Source organism: Castor canadensis, chromosome 11, assembly GCF_047511655.1.
Source record: "Castor canadensis chromosome 11, mCasCan1.hap1v2, whole genome shotgun sequence".
NCBI classification, from domain to species: Eukaryota; Metazoa; Chordata; class Mammalia; order Rodentia; family Castoridae; genus Castor; species Castor canadensis.
The window spans coordinates 86,259,985-86,279,530 of NC_133396.1; the positions used below are offsets into that span (position 1 = coordinate 86,259,985).

General features: G+C 38.9%; 1 protein-coding gene across 1 annotated transcript in view; it reads left to right on the plus strand.

Moving 5' to 3' along the window:
• The window catches only part of Astn1 (astrotactin 1), a 317,866-nt gene extending 304,108 nt beyond the window's left edge, over positions 1-13,758 (plus strand). The window contains exons 22-23 of the mRNA XM_074047397.1: positions 5,989-6,172; positions 10,431-13,758. Coding sequence (XP_073903498.1) covers positions 5,989-6,172; positions 10,431-10,668 — 422 coding nt within the window. The 3' untranslated portion in view covers positions 10,669-13,758. The remainder of the gene's footprint in view (positions 1-5,988; positions 6,173-10,430) is intronic.
• The last annotated feature ends 5,788 nt before the right edge of the window (positions 13,759-19,546 follow it).

Below are 19,546 nucleotides of genomic sequence, written 5' to 3' on the forward strand. Positions count from 1 at the left end.
AGAGTCATTATGATCTTTTAAGTAGAGAATCATGTCATCTGCAGATAAAGATAATTTGACTTCTTTCTTTCCTATAGGTATTCTCTTTGTTTCTTTCTCTTGCCTTATTCCTGTGGCTAAGAACTCAAGCCTTATATTGAATAAGAGTGGAGAAAGTGGTTGCTCATGTCTTGTTCCTAATTTGAGGGGAAATGTTTTAATTTTCCCCCATTTAGTCCCTATAGTTGGCTATAAGTTTGCCATGTGTATCCTTTACTATGTTGAGTATGTTCCTTCTATTCCTAGTTTCTTCAGGGCTTTCATCATGAAGGAATGTTGAATTTTGTTAAAGACTTTTTCTACATCTATTGAAATGAACATATGATTTTTGTCTTTGATTCTGTTTAAGTGCTATATTATATTTATTGATTTGCACTCGTTGAATCATTCTTGCTTCCCTGGAATGGGATCAATTTGATCAAGTGTATGATCTTTTTAATATGTACCTAAGATACTTCAGTTTCCAAGTATTTTTGAGAATCTTTGTATCTATATTGATCAAGGATATTCTGTTATTTTCTTTTTTGTTGTTGTTCTATCCTTACCTTGCTTTAGTATTCTGCCTTCATAGAATGAGCTTGGATAGCATTCCTTTTCTTTCTATTTTATAGAATAGTTTGAGGAACACTGGTGTTAATTCTTCTTTCAAGGTTTTGTAGAATTCTGTTGTGGATCTGGTCCTGGGCTTTACTTTCTTGGGAGACTCTTTACTACTGATTCAGTTTCATTGCTCATTATAGATTTAAATTGCATAAATCCACTTGGTTCAATTTCAGTAGGCCGTCTGTGTCTAGAAACATACCCATTTCATATAGATTTTCCAATTTATTGAAACATACTTTTTCAAAAATTCCTTAGTAATCATTAGATTACTTGGACTTCATTAGTATCTGTTGTAATATCCCTCCTCCCTTCACCACTACTTTTATTAATTTGGGTGTTCTGCCTCTTAATTAGTTTAGCTAAAGGTTTATGAATCTCGCTAATCTTTTCAAACCAGCTCTTTGTTCATTGATTCTTTGTATTGCTCTTTCAGTATCTATTTCATTGATTTCTGCCCTGATCTTTATTATTTCTTCTCATCTACTAATTTTAGAGTTCACTTTTTCTTGTTTTTCTAAGACCTTGAGGAACACTGGTAGGCTATTCGGAGTTTTTAGAACTAAAAATTCCCTTCCCTCTTAGAATTGCCTTTGCTGTATTCCACAGGTTCTGGTATGCTGTATTTTCATTTTGACTTAATTCTGTAATTTTTCTTTTTTCTTCTTTTGTATTATTGTGCTGGGTTGGGGAACATTTATCATACTTGAATTCACCCCTTCCACCATTCTCCTAATTCTGTGATTTTTAATTTTTCTTCCTGATTACTTCAATGACCCACTGATCATTCAAAAATACATTGTTCAATCTGCATATGTTTTTGTAGTTTCTTTTGCTATTGATGTCTAATTTCATTCCTTTATGACCTGATATTTTAATTTTAATTAAATTATTTTAATTTATTAAATTATTTTAATTTTCTTGTATTTGCTAAAACTTGCTTTATGGGCCAAAAGTGATCTATTTTGAGGAAATTTCTGTGGGATGCTGGGACGAATGTGTATTCCACAGCTGTTGGATGCAATATTCTGTAGATGTCTGTTAAACTCTCTTGGTCTTTGTTGATATTTTTGTCTTGATGATCTATTTGTTGATGAGAGTGGGATATTGAAGTCACACCCTATCATCATATCTAGAGCTATCTGTTCCTTTATGTCTAGGAGTGCTTGTCTTGTGAAATTAGATGCACCAGTGTTTGGTGAATATAAATTTAAAATTGCTATAACTTCTTGACAGATTTTTTTCTTTTTACTAATATATAGTGACCCTCTTTATCTCTTCTGACTCTTTTTGGCCACAAATTTATTTTCCAAAAATGAGTGGAGCTAATCCTGTTTGCTTTTGGCTTCCATTTGTTTGTATATGTTTTTTGTTTTTTCACTTTCAGTTTGTGTGTGACTTTGCCAGTGAGGTGTGTCTCTTGCACACAAGTAGCTGGATCTTGTTTTACATCAAGCCAGCCAACCTGCATCTTTTAATTGTCCATTTACATTTAAGGTTATTTAGAAGTGTTTGCTGATTCCTGTAATTTTTTTGGTTTTTTGTTATGTTGACTTCATCACTGTTTGTTCTTTTCTTTCACCCTTTTTCCTCTTAGGAGGATGTTGGTTTATTGAATTGAACATGATTCTTTCCTAATTCTCTTGTATTTATCTATTTCTCTCATGAAATTTATTCTTTATTGAGATTTGGTGTTTGTGACTATCTTTCTCCCTCCTTTGTGTGTAGGATCTCTTTAAGTATCTTTTGCAATGCTGGCTTAGTGATTCTGTATTATTTCAGTTTATGCTTATCTTGGAAATTTGTCATTTTTCCATTGATTTTAGGGGATAACTTTGTTCTCAGAGCTTGAATTATGTCATTCCATGTTTTCCTGGCTTTTAGGGTTTCTGCTGAGAGGTCTGATATAATTCTGATGTTTTTACCTTTGTAAATAACTTGGCATTCTTCCATTATAATGCTTTTAAAATCCTTTCTTGTTTATAGCCATGGCACTTTAACTGTAATGTGGCATACAGAGGTTCTTTTCTGGTCTAGTCATTTGGGTTTCTAAATGCTTCCTGTATTTATATGTCCATATCTTTCCCTAGATTTGGGGAATTTTCTGCTATAATTTTATTGAATAGTGTCCAAGTCTTTGGTTGTATCTCAGTTCTTTCTTCTACCCCATGATTCATAGTTTTGGTCTCATTAACATGTCATAGAGTTATTGAAATTTGTGTTCATGCATTTGTATTTTATTTTTTTCTTTATTGCTAACTGAATGTATAATTCTCTCAACCTTGGCTTCATTTTCTGATGTTATTTATTCTGCTTGCTCTAGTTTATAGGTGATGCTTTTATTTGGTTCATTGAGTGTTTCATTTCCAACATTTCCATTTTTTTTCTAGAATCTCAATATCCTTGATGACTTGTTTATTTAGGTCTTGAATTGACTTCCTTTCTTCATTCAGCAGTTTGTTTGAATCCTCTTTGAGATCATTGATTATTTTTTAAGGTAGATCTTTGGATTCTGTATCTGGCTTTTCAACCAGTTCACTATCACTCAATTCAATTATAAAGGAGTTATGAGTTTTTGGAGAAGTCATATTGCCTTGGTTTTTCATATTTCTTCTGTTTCTACATTATAATTTGTGCATATATTGGAATGGATGTCTATGTTTTATTTATGTAGTTAGGTAGTTCTTTGGAGACTTCTTAGTGGAAAGACTTCTTTTAGGGTCACTATCACTACTATTATTCATTGGAGACAAAGCAGGCAGCAGTAACAAAAAAAATTCAATCAATGTGAGTCAATGCCCTGTATAGCTATCCTTATCTCAACCAGCAAAACCCCTTGTTCCTTCCTATTATTGCTTATACTCTCTCTACAACAAAATTAGAGATAAGGGCAAAATAGTTTCTGCTGGGTATTGAGGGGGGGAGCGGGAGGGGGCGGAGTGGATGGTAAGGGAGGGGGTGGGGGCAGGGGGGAGAAATGAACCAAGCCTTGTATGCACATATGAATAATAAAAGAAAAATGAAAAAAAAAAAAAGTCAACTATACATAATTGAAAAATGCAAGCAAAAAAAAAAAAAAAAGAACATACCAGATATTTAAATGTAGCACAAAGCAACTGAAAATATCCACTATACCCCTAATAAGTTTAGAAAATAAAGTAGAATATTTATAGGAGTCACTAGAATTTAAAAATTATTAGATCTGGAGTTATTAATAATTAAATACTAAAAAAGAAGGAAGGACTGAGGAAGGAAAAATGAGAGTAGTAGCAAATGGAGAAAATAATATGATATGAAGTATAGAAAATACTAGAATAATGATAAGAGAAGTAATATAAGTATGGCAATAGAAAAAAATGGACAGAAGAGAAGGAAAAGAACAAACAGCAACTACAATAAACCAATAACTATAAAATATAAATAAGTCAGGCACCGGTCGCTTACACCTATAATCCTAGCTATGTAGGAGGCAGAGATCAGAAGGATCAGGTTTGAAGCCAGATTGGGCAAATGGTTCACAAGACCCTACCTCAAAATTACCAAACACAAAAATGGCTGGTGGAGTGACTCAAGGTGTAGACTCTGAGTTCAAACCCTGGAACCACAGTAAATAAATAAATTAAATTAAATAAACACCAGTGAAAATTTCTTCCTTTCTGAGGGGCTCTAGGTGTGACTCAAGTGGTAGAGCACCTGGTGAAGCACTCAGTTCAAAAGACTTCTTCCTTGCTGACAAAAAGAGGGTAAACTTCCCCCAGCCTTTTATTTTCAGTTTTGTTTTGTGGGGGGCAGCTTTTTTGTTTGTTTGTTTTGATTTTTCATCTCTAAACTTATAATAACTTCAAGCAGAGGAGACTGTTTACAGGCTGAGCCCTGCTGAGTTGAATTCAGGACAGTGTTTACCTTCAAGCAGGCCTGCTGATGCAGGAAATGCAGTGTCTACCTTCAAACTGTTGCTGTCAGCTTGGCTTGAGGACCCCCCACCCCAGGTTGAAAGTCTCCCAGGACCCAAGACTCTCTGTCTGTGTTGGTTTCTCGTGAGAAATTCCCAAGCAGTGGCTTCTGTTCACCAACCTCTCTGGACCTCTGGAAGTGTGCAAGGCAGTCAAGACGAAGCAGTTTTCCCTGGCAGAACATGTGACTCCAAATGATCTTGAGTGCCCTCAGGTCACAATTCTCTGTCTTAGCACCCTGGTTCATATTCACAGAGAGTGGTGCCTCTTCTTTTATCTGAGTTCAGTCTGTGTTGTAGCTTCACCTCTATGACTACCACAGGAATCCTCACCAGCAGCTCAGCTGCTATTGTTTTGGTGTTTTAGTCCATTGGCTCTGCAGCTGGGCTCCAGCTTGCACTTCCCACCAAAGTAGTTTGTGTTGTTGAATCTGAAACCAAGTCACATCCAGTCTCCTGGATCCACACTGATTCTCAGAATGGTCATTGCTTAGGCAGTGGAAGGGATAAGCCTTTGGAGTTTGAAAAAAATAAAAAGCAAGCAGACTATATTTCTCTCCCCAACCAAGAGAGTTGATGATTGCTTCCCCTGCATTATTCCCCTCTACTTTACCAGTGAGCAAGCTAGGAAAGTCAAGGGATTCTTCACTTCCATCTGCTTGCTGAGCAGAATGTAGATCTCCTATCTTGAATTTTATTTTATTTTTATTTATTAGTTTATATATTTTTGCGGTACTAGAGTTTGAACTCATGGACTTGTGCTAAATTTTACTTTTGTAGAGTACCAGCTGGTGTGCATCTGTAGATCTTTCTGAGGTTTGCCTTTTCTCCTTTGCTTGTAGCCCACTCAGAGGGAGTCTCTCTCTTCCCTATCATTTCACCCAGAGCTCTGTGTTAGGGATTTTAAAGTTTCATTTGTAATTCTAAAATTCACTATTTCTTGATTTCATTTGGTTTCTAGCTATCTGCTGCTTACTGTTTTCCTCCCTTGTCTTTCCCTGTCACTCTTTTCCTCCAAGCCACAAACTTCAGAGTTCAGGAGACACCTGAAAGTGTATCATTATTTTAGAGTGTACTCCTACCTATAAAAAAGTTTACTTGTAAAACAGTACTCTAGCAGCCACCTGCAACACTCATGTTTGCCATTTCTCATGATTGCATCACTTACGTTTTTACTGATTTAATTTTGTGTTGGTTCTAGGAGCAATAGGCTATAACCTATATAAACCATGTATCCTACGTCCATATAGCAGACTATATCTATAGTAGGCTATACCATCTAAGTTGTATTAAGTACGCTCTATAATATTTTCACAACCTTGACATCACCTAATGATGCATTTATCAGAACTATTGTTAAAGGATGCATAACTGAATTTGCCTTTTTTCCTCTTCAGAAATAGCAGACAAAATCTACAATCTTTTCAATGGCTATACCAGTGGGAAGGAACAACAGACTGCCTACAACACTCTTCTGGATCTGGGTTCCCCCACCTTACACCGAGTCCTCTACCACTATAACCAGCACTATGAAAGTTTTGGAGAGTTCACCTGGAGGTGTGAGGATGAATTAGGCCCCAGGTAATCAATAAACTGCATTGTCTGTTTTTAAAGTCTCTGAAATTCCATACCTCTTGCATTGCAATACTGTTTCCTGGAAGTTGCAGGGATTTCCTAGCTGAACCTAGGTGCTCATAGAAATAAGTCCTCTACTTTAGACAACTTGGGTCATGAAGATTTGTTTTGGAGAAGCTCCTTTTAAGCAGTTGAATCAGGAATGCCTTCCCTAAATTCTGAAAAAAATCTTTGCCCTTTATTTGCCTTACCCCCTTTATCATGATGACCCAGAATTCCAGATGCTAAAACTGTAGGGGCCAAAGCCTCAGTCTTGTGGAAAGGAATTAGAGATTTTATTAAGGAGTTTATCTAGGAATATTTATTGCACATAAACTTTGCATATGTTATTTATATTATACAGACATGTTCATTGAGTTAAATTCCACATTTGTCTGGACAGCAACATGATAGTGGCTGAAGACCCTCTTTGCCATCTATTTTGGCCTAAGTTAAGATGATATAATCCTTACCAACTTCCTTCGCCTCAAGGTTGCAACTTCCTAACATTAAAAATACCCATGGCTTTAAGGTTGCATATCCAGGGAGAGTTCCTGGAAGGCAGGAAATGAGAAGAATTTGTGGAGCTGTTACTTGTTTTTTTGTTCCATTCATCATAACCATATATTTGTGCCTTGAGAAAGAGACTGCCCTGCAATTTCTTGAGTTTTACATAGACATGATAAAGAAGAGTTTTACATGGAAAATTGGGACCAATGCATCACCAAGTTAGATGCATGAAGAAAAGATAAAAATAGGAAAAAAAGATTTTAAAATGCATGAAAAAAAGATAAAAAAACTATCAGAAAAGGAAGAAAAAAAGTGAAAGAGAAAGAAAAGAGAGAAAAAAATAAAGAAAAAGGTACGAAGGAAGGGAAGGTGAGAAGAGAAAGTTAGGAATTTCAATTCTGTAGTCCCAACTGGAATTCTTGCTCTTTTGCCAATAAGGTTGAACCAAAGTGTCACCCAGAAGTCATCTCATCCATCTGACCATTGCAGGGAGAGAGCTCAGTAAGCCTATTATGACCTGCAATTATAAACCTTTCTAAAATGTTGTTTAGAACATTTCTCCCGTGTTTTCTTACTTTTGAAGGAATAAGGAAGTTTAGGTAGACGTCTTGAATACTTATATGCATAAGGTCAGCAGGATTGATCTTTTTATATTCCATAAATTATCGCTTGATGTTTGTAAAGGATGATAATCCTTAGGCAAACAAGGCCAGTGCTATGGACTCTAAAGAAATATGTAAGGGACAGTTAATTTGTTTTTGACTTGGTTTTGGTAAAAAACAAACCTTGGGTTAGAAAGTAGATAGCTATTGAAAAATGTCCTCTCAACTCCATTCCCTATTTCTACTCCTGACCTTATTATTGCCAACACCTATGTAAGTAGTATCAGTCCTTTATCTATCAATCTCCCCCCTCCAAATGTCCTCCCCTCCTCTCTGCTCCCCACTACCTTCCTTTACTCCCTTTGCTCCTTTCTTGTGATATTTATTGAGTGTACATATACATATTTTGTTAGGGAGCACAAATGCCACAATTTGAATAGCACTAACATTTCATATTTCATCTTGATTTCTAAGGGCATTTGAAGTTCTTTCAAAAATTCTCTTTCGTGACTCAAGAGCTAGCAAGAAAATTGGTTAGTGAAGAACACGAGAAGGGGAGGAAATGTGGGTCTCTCTGGGAATTACTGTTCTGTACCTTCTCCTCCCCAGACACTCTGCCCAAGGGCTCTTTCATGTGTAATATTGGTCCTTCACAGAGTGGAAAACATTGTGCTGTTCATTAGCCCGTGGAAACTAAAGTTTTGCTAATTTTTAGTGTCATGGATTTCAGGAAGAACCACAGGAAAGGAAAAGTACACTGCCTTGAGGGACATCAACCCACTTTGGGGTTAGTTGTGAGAATGAATAAAAATGGGTCTGACGATATGTGCTTTCTGTGAGCAAGCAGAAAGAATTCTCTCAGTTCAATCTAATTCTATTAAAACTTGTGGAGGCCTCCAGATTGAGTTGAGATGCAAATATTTTGAGAACAGCAACAATGGTTACACTGTTACTAAGAAAGAAGGCTCCAGGCTCTGAAATGGTCAAGGACAGACCCAGACTAATTATTTTAAACAACAAAAAGGCAGGGTGACTCATGCCTGTAATCCCAGTTTCTCAGTAGTCAGGGATTTGGAGGGTCACAGTTCGAAGCCTGTGAAAAAGTTAGCAAGACTTCATCTCAACAAATAGTCCTGGTATGGTGGTGCACACCTGTCATCCCATTTATGTGGGAGGCTGTAGATAGGAGAACTGAGGTTCTGATCAGTCTCCCACAAAAATGGGAGACTCTACTTGAAAAAATAACTAAAGCAAGAAAGGGCTGAGGCATGGCTTGGGAGGTAGAGTGGTTGGCTAACAAACATGAGGTCCTGAGTTTAAACCCCAGTACCAGCAAAACAAAATCATGAGCAATGAAATCAGCAAAACAGACTCCCTGGGCTAATTCAATTCACTTTTTTGAAAGACTGCTGGGATGTGGTCCTTCACCCATATCTTGAAGCTGATGAGATGCTGCCCTCACTCTTCTTTTCTCTACCTCTCAATTATGTCAGTAGCTAATGGCATACAACAGGATTGATTAAAAGGAAGGGCCACCAAAGGTCCTTGTTGGTGACATTTTTTGGAAAACCTGCCTGGCCAAACTGCGGAAGATGATAGGGAACGTACAGCTCATCTGCCTGAGATGCTATTTAGTCAACAAGTGATTGTTTGATTTCCTTTGCCCACTACTGACATGACTTTCCCTTCAGTGACATCACACCACTCTTAGCCCCTTGACTCTGTTGTTGGAGTTCAGCCCTTTCCTCCAGCATCATCTCCACCTCTTTCACATGCCCTCTTAAGAATTCAAAGACATCATCTCTTGGGGATGCTCTCACTGTCAGCCAACAAAGCAGAGGAAATGAATTGGATGTGGTTATTGTTCTTTGAAAGCTTGTTATAAATGGAGTGCAGAAAAGTTCCTGTTTCTGGAAGGAATTATTGATTGAACCAGAAGGAGATGGTTCCTCACATAAGAAATTAGCCCGGCAGTCAGCAAATGTTTCAAGTAATATTGTTCATTGAACTTTTCAGTCAGCATTTCACAACCTCACACGAGCTCATTCAAATAAGAGAATTGTCCTTCATGGGTCTCTGGTCACTTAGGTCTTTGAAGAATAAAGAGAAAAAACAGTCAAGTGAAAGGATCTTCTTCACTCATCCTAAGTGCTCAAAGACAGCAAGGTCAGAGAACTGGTTTTCAGGTAGCCTTTATCTCTGACGTCAGAAGTGGGCATCAGGAAGAAGTGGGTAAATAGGTAAGGCATGGTAATAGCCCATTTCCTCCTCAGGTTGTGTGCCTGAGGCTCTCACACTGTGTTCTTGGCCCTGAGGAATCACTTCTTTCAATATGCATTAACTTGGGACAACCTTACTCTCTTCCCTCCATTTCTCTTTCAGAGATCTGCATTGACTTAGGTGTGCTCTCACCCTCTCTTTTCCTCATTCTTTGGATTGGGGCTTAATGGCAATGGCCTTTTGACTTTCTGAGAGAGATGAGAGAATAGGGCATGAGCCATTCCCTGGGGGTTAATTAGGTAGCATGTACAAGTGAGAGTCTGCTCTTTTCCTGTGTCAGTGTAAATGAGGGCACTATTGTCCTCACCCCTACTACACTATAATTACCTTAACACAGGTATAATTTGGGGATACATTTGGTATCCCCTTTAATGTAATATATTGGCTACTTTTATCAATTCACATGTAGCCTTAAAAGGAGAAATAACCAGTCAAGCATATTACTTGTCATTTAGTGATGATAAATTACTGGCTTTAAAGAACATTGATTTGATTGGTCTTTTAGAATTGCCAACTTTATTATTTTAAAAGGTGTGTGGCCCTACAAAAATATTATTTTCTCTTTATTTTTTTCCTATGGCATTGTGCCTCTTTATTTCTTTTTAGTGCCTGCCCCTCTTTGCACAACCACACATTCATTCATTCATTCATTCATTCACTGAACAGATATTTATGGAGGATCTGCTACACTAAGTGTGAAAGATAGAATAGTCAGCAAACACAGCCCAGACTCTACTCTCTTGAGGTTTAGAGTCTCGCTCTAATCATGGCTCTTTATCCTTCCTGACCTTCTCGTCTTCTTAATATACCTACCCTCCATGCTTGATCCATAGGAAAGCCGGCCTCATCCTTTCCCAGCTTGGGGATCTCAGCAGTTGGTGCAACGGACTCCTTCAGGAACCCAAGATAAGCTTGCGGCGCATCGCACTCAAGTACCTGGGCTGCCGCTACAGTGAGATTAAGCCCTATGGACTTGACTGGTCAGAGCTCAGCCGGGACCTCAGAAAGACCTGTGAGGAGCAGACCCTGAGCATCCCCTACAATGACTACGGGGACAGCAAAGACATCTAGCACCATGAGGCCAGTGAATGGCTGCCAAAATAAAGCAGGAGAGAAGAGGGGAACATCTGGGTCGGTTTGTGGATTTTTAACATTTTTTAATGGAACATAAAAAAGCTCCACAGGCACCATCTAAACCAGGGAGAAAATGATCTTTGCTCCCCATAGAACTTCAATATGACATTCTCCATCTGCACAATTGGTAAACTCTTCAGCCAGTGGCTTCATGCAGCACCACTTTTCCTTAGTGGATTACTTTGGGGCTCATTTTGGCATTTATTTGTTTCATTCATTTTTTTTTTTCCTTCAAGAGGTTCGTCAAAATGCTCAAGAGCTCTGTCATACTTCCCATGAAAGGTCTACAGGTCGAGGCATCTGTGCTCAATAAATTCCTGAGTCCATTGCACCTGGGGACAGAGGGGAAGCCAGAAAGCTCCACCTGCCTCGTGCCTCACCTCAGGCATTCCTTAAGAAATACCTGACTCTGGAAGCCTAAGCCCAGTGCCCAGAGAAAGACAATGAGAAAATTGTCCAGTCCATGCCTCATGTTTCTCTCCCAGGCCTTCCTATTACGACCTACCCATCTCACAGGTGAATCTAGCTCCTGTTACAGGCCCCAGTGGGCCTCCTGGGTTTTTAGATCCTTCCCTATTTTTAAGTCAGCCTGGAATTAATTCCCCTCAGGCAGATCTCTGCCTTCTCTGAACAGCATGGTCTTTGAGAGCAATAGATGCCACCTGTCAAATGCACCTCCAAAGAAGGTGGGAGATGAGTGAGCAATCCACATTCTAGGAAATAAGTAGAGTTTATTGTTTAAAACAAACTCTTATGCCTCATGTGGATTAGCTTCTCAGACCAGACCACCAATATACATTCAAGTGCTGGATTTTCTTTAGCCCTGTATCTCTTACCCTGGACAGAGGGGGCTTGGTTGAGGTTTGACCCAGTAAAGGATGGTCAATACTTCCATGTCAGTGTTTCAGTGAGCTAAAGCTATTATCAATCTCAAAAATGCTTCTCTTCACCCCTTCAAGCCCTTGCTAAATTTACTTAATTATGTTGCTGGTTTTGCCAATCATTTCTCTAATGGCCATCAGCAGAAGGATTCCACTATTGTCACTCCCCTCTAGTTGCTGGGAATAGCAGAGCTTCTAGATAGACAAGCACCACTGACCACAGTTAAGAACCAGGCGCCATTTCTGTCCACTGCCCAAATATTGCATGGTGTCCCAACTAATGGGAAGTCCAGCCTTTCAGAAACAGCCTCCAGAGGCCATGTCAACATTGATGGCCTTAGCTGCGCCCTCCTCAGTTTCAGTCACCCTGCCTTTCATGTGGAAACACATGACAGAAGTCAAGAAGGAGGTGCAAGATCTACAAGGCAGTCATTGAGACTTATTAATTTTTTTTCTAAATAAGAATAACAACAGATGACATTTATTGAGTGCTTGCTGTGTGCCAGGCACTATTGTATGCACTTTAATTGAATTCTTAAAACAATGCTCTGAGGAAAGTGTTATTTTTTCTGACGTTCAGTGATGAGGAAAATAAGGTTACTCAACTAGCCTCAAGTTGAGGTTACTCAACTTGCCTGGAATCCCTCATGCCCTAAACACCTGAGCTACAATATCAGTTCAGGTTTCTCCAGAGCACAGGATTTTAACCACTCTGTGATTTTCGTTACTGTTTTCAGGGCTGTTCAAACTCTAAGCTCCACAGGGGACCTGTAAGCTTCACCTTCTCAAACACCATGCAAAGATGCATGCACTGCACAGAAGAAGGAGGAGGAACAAAGCATGCCCTTAACCTCCAGAGCCAGGGCACCTTCAGTATCCTCAGCTGTGTAGCAAATGCCCTCCCATCTGTGACTGGGAATGAAGCCTGTGATGATGCTAAAGTGCAGGGTGGTCTCACTGTTCTCTCTGCTTCTTTCCAGAGGAAGATTGGAAGATTTATTCATACTTTCTAATGCACCTGCTTCACAGATTCCCCTACTTCTAGAGCAAAGAAAATGTGGGTATACCAACAGTGGTCAGTGCAGGGGCCTATGTCAAGGTACCTCAAAGGGCAAGTTCTTCACTATAGCCAGAGGAGAGGATGCTATAGGCCAATAGGGAAGGCCTTGTATCTCCTGGCTGTTAAGTTTTGCCATCCTTCTACTCTGCAGAACATGGTATCTTGACTTTGAGCAGAAGAATGGTAAGGCTGCCATTGCTTTCTTGACCCCAGTGATGGTGAGATGAGAGCTGATGGACCAGGGAGGAAGGACAAGGAGTAACATTAGGGTCACACCTCTGCCACCTCCATTCTGGTTTATTTTAGGTATATATGTTCCTCTTTCCTCTTTATTCCCTGCTCTCCCAAATCCTTCCACTTCCTTTTCATCCTCCTTATCTTTGTCTTTTTACTTTTTTTGTGACTTTTCTCCCTTCCCCTTTCTTCCTCATGATTCCCTTTCTCCTTCAGTCTTCTCTTACATTCTTACTGCATGCATGCATACATGTGCACATACACCTTTATACACTATACACACAACTCCTTTGGCTGAGTCCAACTTACTTTCAAGTTAAAAAGACCATCATGAATGGGACTGGGGATAGTCTTGGGATAGTTGTTCAGTAACTGGAGTATTTTTTCCTTGGGAGGACACCATGGATCACTTACTGCCCATGTTTCTCAGTGCTTGAATAGAGAGACCCATCCTAGCTAGAAAGGGTGATGGTACTGAGCCAGTATTAAACCTCAAGTTTCTAAGCTGCCAATAGGTCTTAAGGGAGTCACTTCCATCCACCCCCAGAATCCCTTTGAGACCTCTGCTGTTTCCTCTTGAAAGTCCATGAACCACTGTAATACAGTAGACCTTTAACAGAGTGTGCAATCATTTCCAGAGTTTGGTCTGTTCATTATTTTTAGTTAACTGCACTTCTTGATATTCAAATGTTCTATTAAAAAATTAGTGTGAAAAAAAACACTTTACTACTGTAGAAGGAAGAAAGACTATAATGTGACCATCTTCAAGTATAACAGTGTTGTTTAAAAGAATTATTGTATGATTATAAAAGATGAGGTAATCAACTAAATAATAAACAAAGCTGTTAATAAGTGTTGGGTGTATGGATATTACCTTGTGTCTTTTGATAATCTGAGTGATCTGGTTTGATACACTAGGGAATTGTTAAGGCTTTAAATGTTACTCCTTATATTTCAAATATATAGACCTTGTACCATCATCTTAACTAGAAAAAAGGTCAGTTTTTCTCACAGCTAATTATAAACTTACTGTGATGTGGTAGTGAGTTTTATCTCTCTATCATCTTCCCCGAATAATTAGCCAACCTGTCTGTTGCATATCTACTGTATTCCAGATGCCATGTATGATGGGGAGGGTGCAAGCTTCTTCTATATCAGAACATGGCATTTTATGGGGAAAGTTGCACACTGAACCTGTCATTATAAGGGTAAGGAGAACTAAACTGAAGAAGTACAAAATGCTATGGGACTTGCTAGAATTTAAAGTTTAGGCATTTGAGAAAACTATTGCAAAAGACCATCCCAGACATACTCTTTTCTTGCATTCTGTAGAGGCATTTATGATATGGATATTATGAAATGCCTCATGGTAGGTAGCCCAAAACACGTAATCTCTTTCTTCCTCTCTAAAATGTAACTTCAGATGTTATATTGGTTGGCACCAAAACACGTGATTCCCTTTAAATTCTTCAATAATCAGATATTAAGAGCATGGACTTAATATGTCCTCTTGAAAAGTGATGATCAAAAGTCTACTCCCTGTCTAAGCAGGGATGATTAGAAAAAGATGAAGACCAGAAGTTTTAAACTTTGGCCACCAATTCTCAACATCCCTTCCATCTAAAACTGTTCTGTTGCCTCTGCCCTTGAGTCTTGCCAAGTTTGTGACTGTTTTGACCAATCCAATAGATTACGATGGAAGTGACTTCCAAGTAGAGTCATAAAAGGCCCTGGGGTATTTGTCTCCTTCCTGGAAGTCTTGCTTTTGGACCTCTGAGGCATCACATAAGAAATCCAAAGCTGCCAACCTGGGTGGCCCATGATGGAGAAGTCACATGTAAGCTCTTGTGTCTGCAGTCCTAGATGGGACAACTGTGCCAAAGCACCAGACATACAAATTAAGCTGATTGAGACTCTTAAGACTAGTCCCTCCACCAGTTGCATATCAATGCAATTTCCATCAATGTCGTATGAAACAGAAAATAATCTTGTCAAGTCTATCCTCAATATGGTTACTCCTATGCAACTAATAGACTCTATTACATAAAAGAGAATCTGGTTGGGGTTAACCATGTCTATTCCATCCACCAGTGACAGAGAATCTAGGCAAGGCCTGCTCTGGGTGTGAATTCCCCATGGAAAAGGAAGAGAAACCCATGCAGGTAAGGTTGTGTGTACAAAATGTCCATCTTGCTAATGAGGTGAGACTTTGTCTATCAGAGGGGAGCAAATTAAGAATGGGATTCTGCATTCTAATGCTTCTGAGAGAACCTAGGTGATAGGAACATTTTCTGGGATTCAGGAAAAGAAAGAGAAAGGAGAAAACAAGTTGAAATGAGGAAGAAACACTGGAAGGAAAAAGCTTCTTCCACAATTACTTTATTTTTCTGCCCTTTTGCATTTCAACTTCAGGGAGATGAATGTACACAACCCACACTTAATATGTGCCAGACACTGTGCTAAGTGCTTTCAGTGCATAATATTCCTCAGTCTTCATTGAAGGTCTGAGATTCATATTCTTAAGAAAAGGAAGCAGGGTTTCAGGTTCTGTATAACTTGCCCAAGTTCACAGCTACATGTAATTACAGGCATTTCAACAAAGGATTATCTGACTTTAACCCTTACACTGTACTGCCTCAACCATTAGTAAGTTTAGTTTTCGTTTAGTTTTCATTTAGTTTCCTGGAAATAAAAATACCCTTTCACTGAGATTTTTTTCAAAGCACTGCCTAGTTGCTCTATGTTAGTCCAAAAGAGAGAACATAGTTATCTCAATATAAACCTGCCACTTCCTTTAGGAAAACAGCTCAGAGTATGTATTCTGTTTTTGCAGTCTGGGCATATTGTCACTTCTTGTTTGTTTGGCTTGCTTTTAGGTTTTTCACTTACGTCTGTCACTTGAGGGTAATGCAGAACCACAGAATTGTGACTCTATCTCTGTATGTTCAACATTGCCCTGTGTGTCACTCTTATAGTTCTCTTTGGCTTATTCTCTGTGCTCTTTATGCATCCATAGTACCATCCAATACTTGGATGAGAACTTGGTGAAAAAACCCTTCAGGGCAGCATAACTTGAGATGTGGACCCAGAACCCAGGCCTGATTTTGATAACCTCATGCCTGCCAACCCTGCTTCCACCACCAACTACTGTATTATCATTTCCAATGAACCAATTAATTAGTAGTTTACTTTCAAATGAAACCTCAAGAACATGCTGACATTTCCCACTGATACACATGGGAATCCAGGGCTTAGTTTGTGTCTGTTATTCCAAAGCGAGAAAAAATAAACCTCTTTGTTCTGGGATTTTGTAATGTGTGCTGCAATTAGATTGAGTTTCTTACACATGGACAGGTTTTGACATCATATTTCTTCACCAAAACTGCCTTTTGTTTGAGTTGACAATATGCCTGCTCACATAGGGTGCAAATTAGTGTAACTGATTCCTTACTACCTTTCCCAGGAGGACCCCAGTAGTACTCTGTGCTTAATAAGTAGGAGCAACACTTCCTTTGTTTCAAGTGATTCAAATGTCAAGAGGCTATTGTTATTCAGTGAGTCACACAGTGTTCTCTGACCTACTGGCACAGAGAGGAAATCACCTCAAACCATATTCTTTTGGTATCACAGGACTTAACCAACCATGGATAATACTAAGGTCAGATACACTGTTCACGACATTTTGTCCTAAAGACCATTGAAAATAACATGATAATGCATGTATTCCTCACCTGCGAACATTCTGAGAAATGTTTTCAGAACCATTTCTTAACCTTCTCTGATCTTTTCTATAACATATAAAGATGACTTTTTTTTTCTTTTGGCAGTACTGGGGATTGAACTCAGGCCATGCACTTGCTAGACAAACACTACCACTTGAACCATACCACCAATCCTTTTTCCTTTTTAGTTTGTTTTTAGATAGAGACTTGTGCTTTTCCCAAGACTAGTTTGGGACCACAATCTACCTACATCAGATTCCGAGTAGCTGGGACCACAGGTGTACACAACTACGCCCAACCCCAGAGCTGACTCTTAATAAAAACATTTCTCAGATTCTCTTCCATGGAACAATGAAAGACACTTGTGGAAGATTTGAGGACAGGAAGAAAAAGCAAGCCAGGGTACTTTTCTCACCTTCTGCCCTGGATGATGTCTGTAATACCTTGTTCCTGATCTCTGTCTCCTTTGTGTGTCCCTTATCCCCTCAAAGCTTGAGTTTCTTCTGCCTGCTGCTAATCTGTAGGTTTCTACACCTTTTTTACTTTGACAAAGTCCTTCAGTTACCTAAAATATATTGTTTTTACTTGGCTGGTAATACTTCAACTGAAAATAATTACGTATCATCTGAGATGAGGATGTTTCTAACTCTTTAAGGTCTGAGTGACAATTTACAAAATGAAATTTTGATACCAAAAGCAAATGAATTTCCATGAATTCTAAGACTGATTTCAAGAATGACAAACAGGTTTGCCCTTGAGAGCTAAATTTGATCAAGCAGTATAGGATGCCTGGACAACTGACTTGAGGAAGATTCTGTCAATGCATTGGTATGTGGCCAGTAAGAGAGATGAGATTCATGATTGATGCCTGATATGGGCATGGAAATGGTGAATAACTGGATATATGCCATCCAATTTCCCTTCCTAATTCATAGGAACAGAATAGGCACAGAATATTTGAAAACAGAACTATCCAGGATGCCAGTGGCTCATGCCTGTATTCCTAGCTACTCAGTAGGCAAAAATCAGGAGGATCTCATTTCAAAGCCAGGCTGGCAAATTATTTGCAAGACCCTATCTCAAAACACCTTATTACAAAAAATTGGGCTGGTGGAGTGGCTCAAGGTGAAGGCCCTGAGTTCAAGCCAAATACTGAAAAAAAAAAGAAAAGAAAAATCTACTATAGGAAAATCTACTATATATGCATCTTATCTTGAATATAACTTATGACAAATACAAAAGTGAATATAGGTTTATTGTTCATTCACAATAGGAATAGAATGAAAACAAATAATTGGCTAATTATTTAATTGGTGAAAAGATATAACAGGATCAAAAAAGCAAAATTATTGGAAACACTGAGATAGTACAAAGGTATTCATAATTACTAAAAGTAACAGCACCATCACTTGGGCAGGGGAGAAAGGAAGAAACATGGCTAACAAGAAATTAACTAATTTCTAATAGAAATTATCTAACCCCCTGAAGGAAGAGAGGCCATTTGTCTGTGAGCCAGGGTTGGGGTGGGAGGGGAGAAGGGGGGATAGCCAGACTTGCTCTGCAAGTGCACAAAGATGATGCAAATTGGAATATACTACTGCTGCTATGAAGGGTCCTTATCAGGATAATGCTGACAGGAACAGTGAGCTAACAAGATGGAACCAGTCCCTCTCCCCACTTCTTCCTTCCAGTCTTCCTCTAGCATACCCTGTTGACAAAACCTAACAAAGTGCTGATTGAAAGAGAGGAATCAAAATTTGCAGCCAAGACACAATAGTTTATTAACATTATAAACAGCTTGAAGCTTGAGCAAGATAATGCTTTTCAAAGCACTTAATACCATGCCTGAAACATGCCTAGCAAGTGCTCAACCATGTCGGTGCCCTTGGGTCCCCTACAGTGTATCTCAGATGCTGAAATGAAGCTGCAAGTGTCTCCATATTATCCCTTCTCCAGTGCCTTCCCTTGATGTGGTCATGTTATGCATCCTTTTTCTGTGCCAAAGATCCTATTGAATCTGACATTGAACTTTCTCAAAGAGGCTTTACCATTTTGAATGGAATGTCTTTTATTGCTGAAGATGTTGTATTTAATAGCAGCTAATGTTTATTGACCACTTGCCAGGTACCAAGAAAAATGGAAGCACTTTTACATGGCTACTATGGTCTAATTCTCCCCAAAACACTATGAACATATAACTACCACTGTCTACTTTTTACTACTGAAGAAACTCTTCAGGATTATAAGCAAAATCTCGAAGGCAATACAGCCTTTAGGTATGGCATCCTCAATGCTGCTATGTGACTGCTTAAATCATCTTTTCTCCTACATTAGTTCAACATGGTGAGAGAACTAAACTAACAGCAAAATTTGAATAAGTTTTTTATTTGATTGATTAATTGATTGTGTATGGGAGGGGCACGACTCACACAGTTCTTGCATGCAGCAAAACTGGCAGTCTTCCAATAAATTTGATGTAGTGATTTTTACATTTCCAAGTCTTGCTGCTTTATCTAGGTTTTTATCACAGTGCTAGTCCCTGCCATGGGACCAACTGTGGGACTGGACTTGTACACTGTCAAGTCTCCTGGTGATAAGCAACTTTTGATATACAAAGAACTCCAGAACTCTTCCTGTATCTGATCTCACTGCCTTTGGATTAATACTGGCACAAGAATCAAGGCATCATCTCCACCTTCTACCCTGGTCATATTCCCAGCTAGATCATCCCAGCTACTTGAGTGCCTACTCAGTTATAGTGCAGAAGCATTCTAATACATCCATATGGATCAGTTGTATCTACACCGTGGTAACTCTTGATCATTAAGGCCAGTTACTGCACTTCAGACCTCTGACAGTACAGTATCAGACAGGAGAAGACATTTTGATCCTCTCCCTGTAGTCTCTGTGTCCCTTGG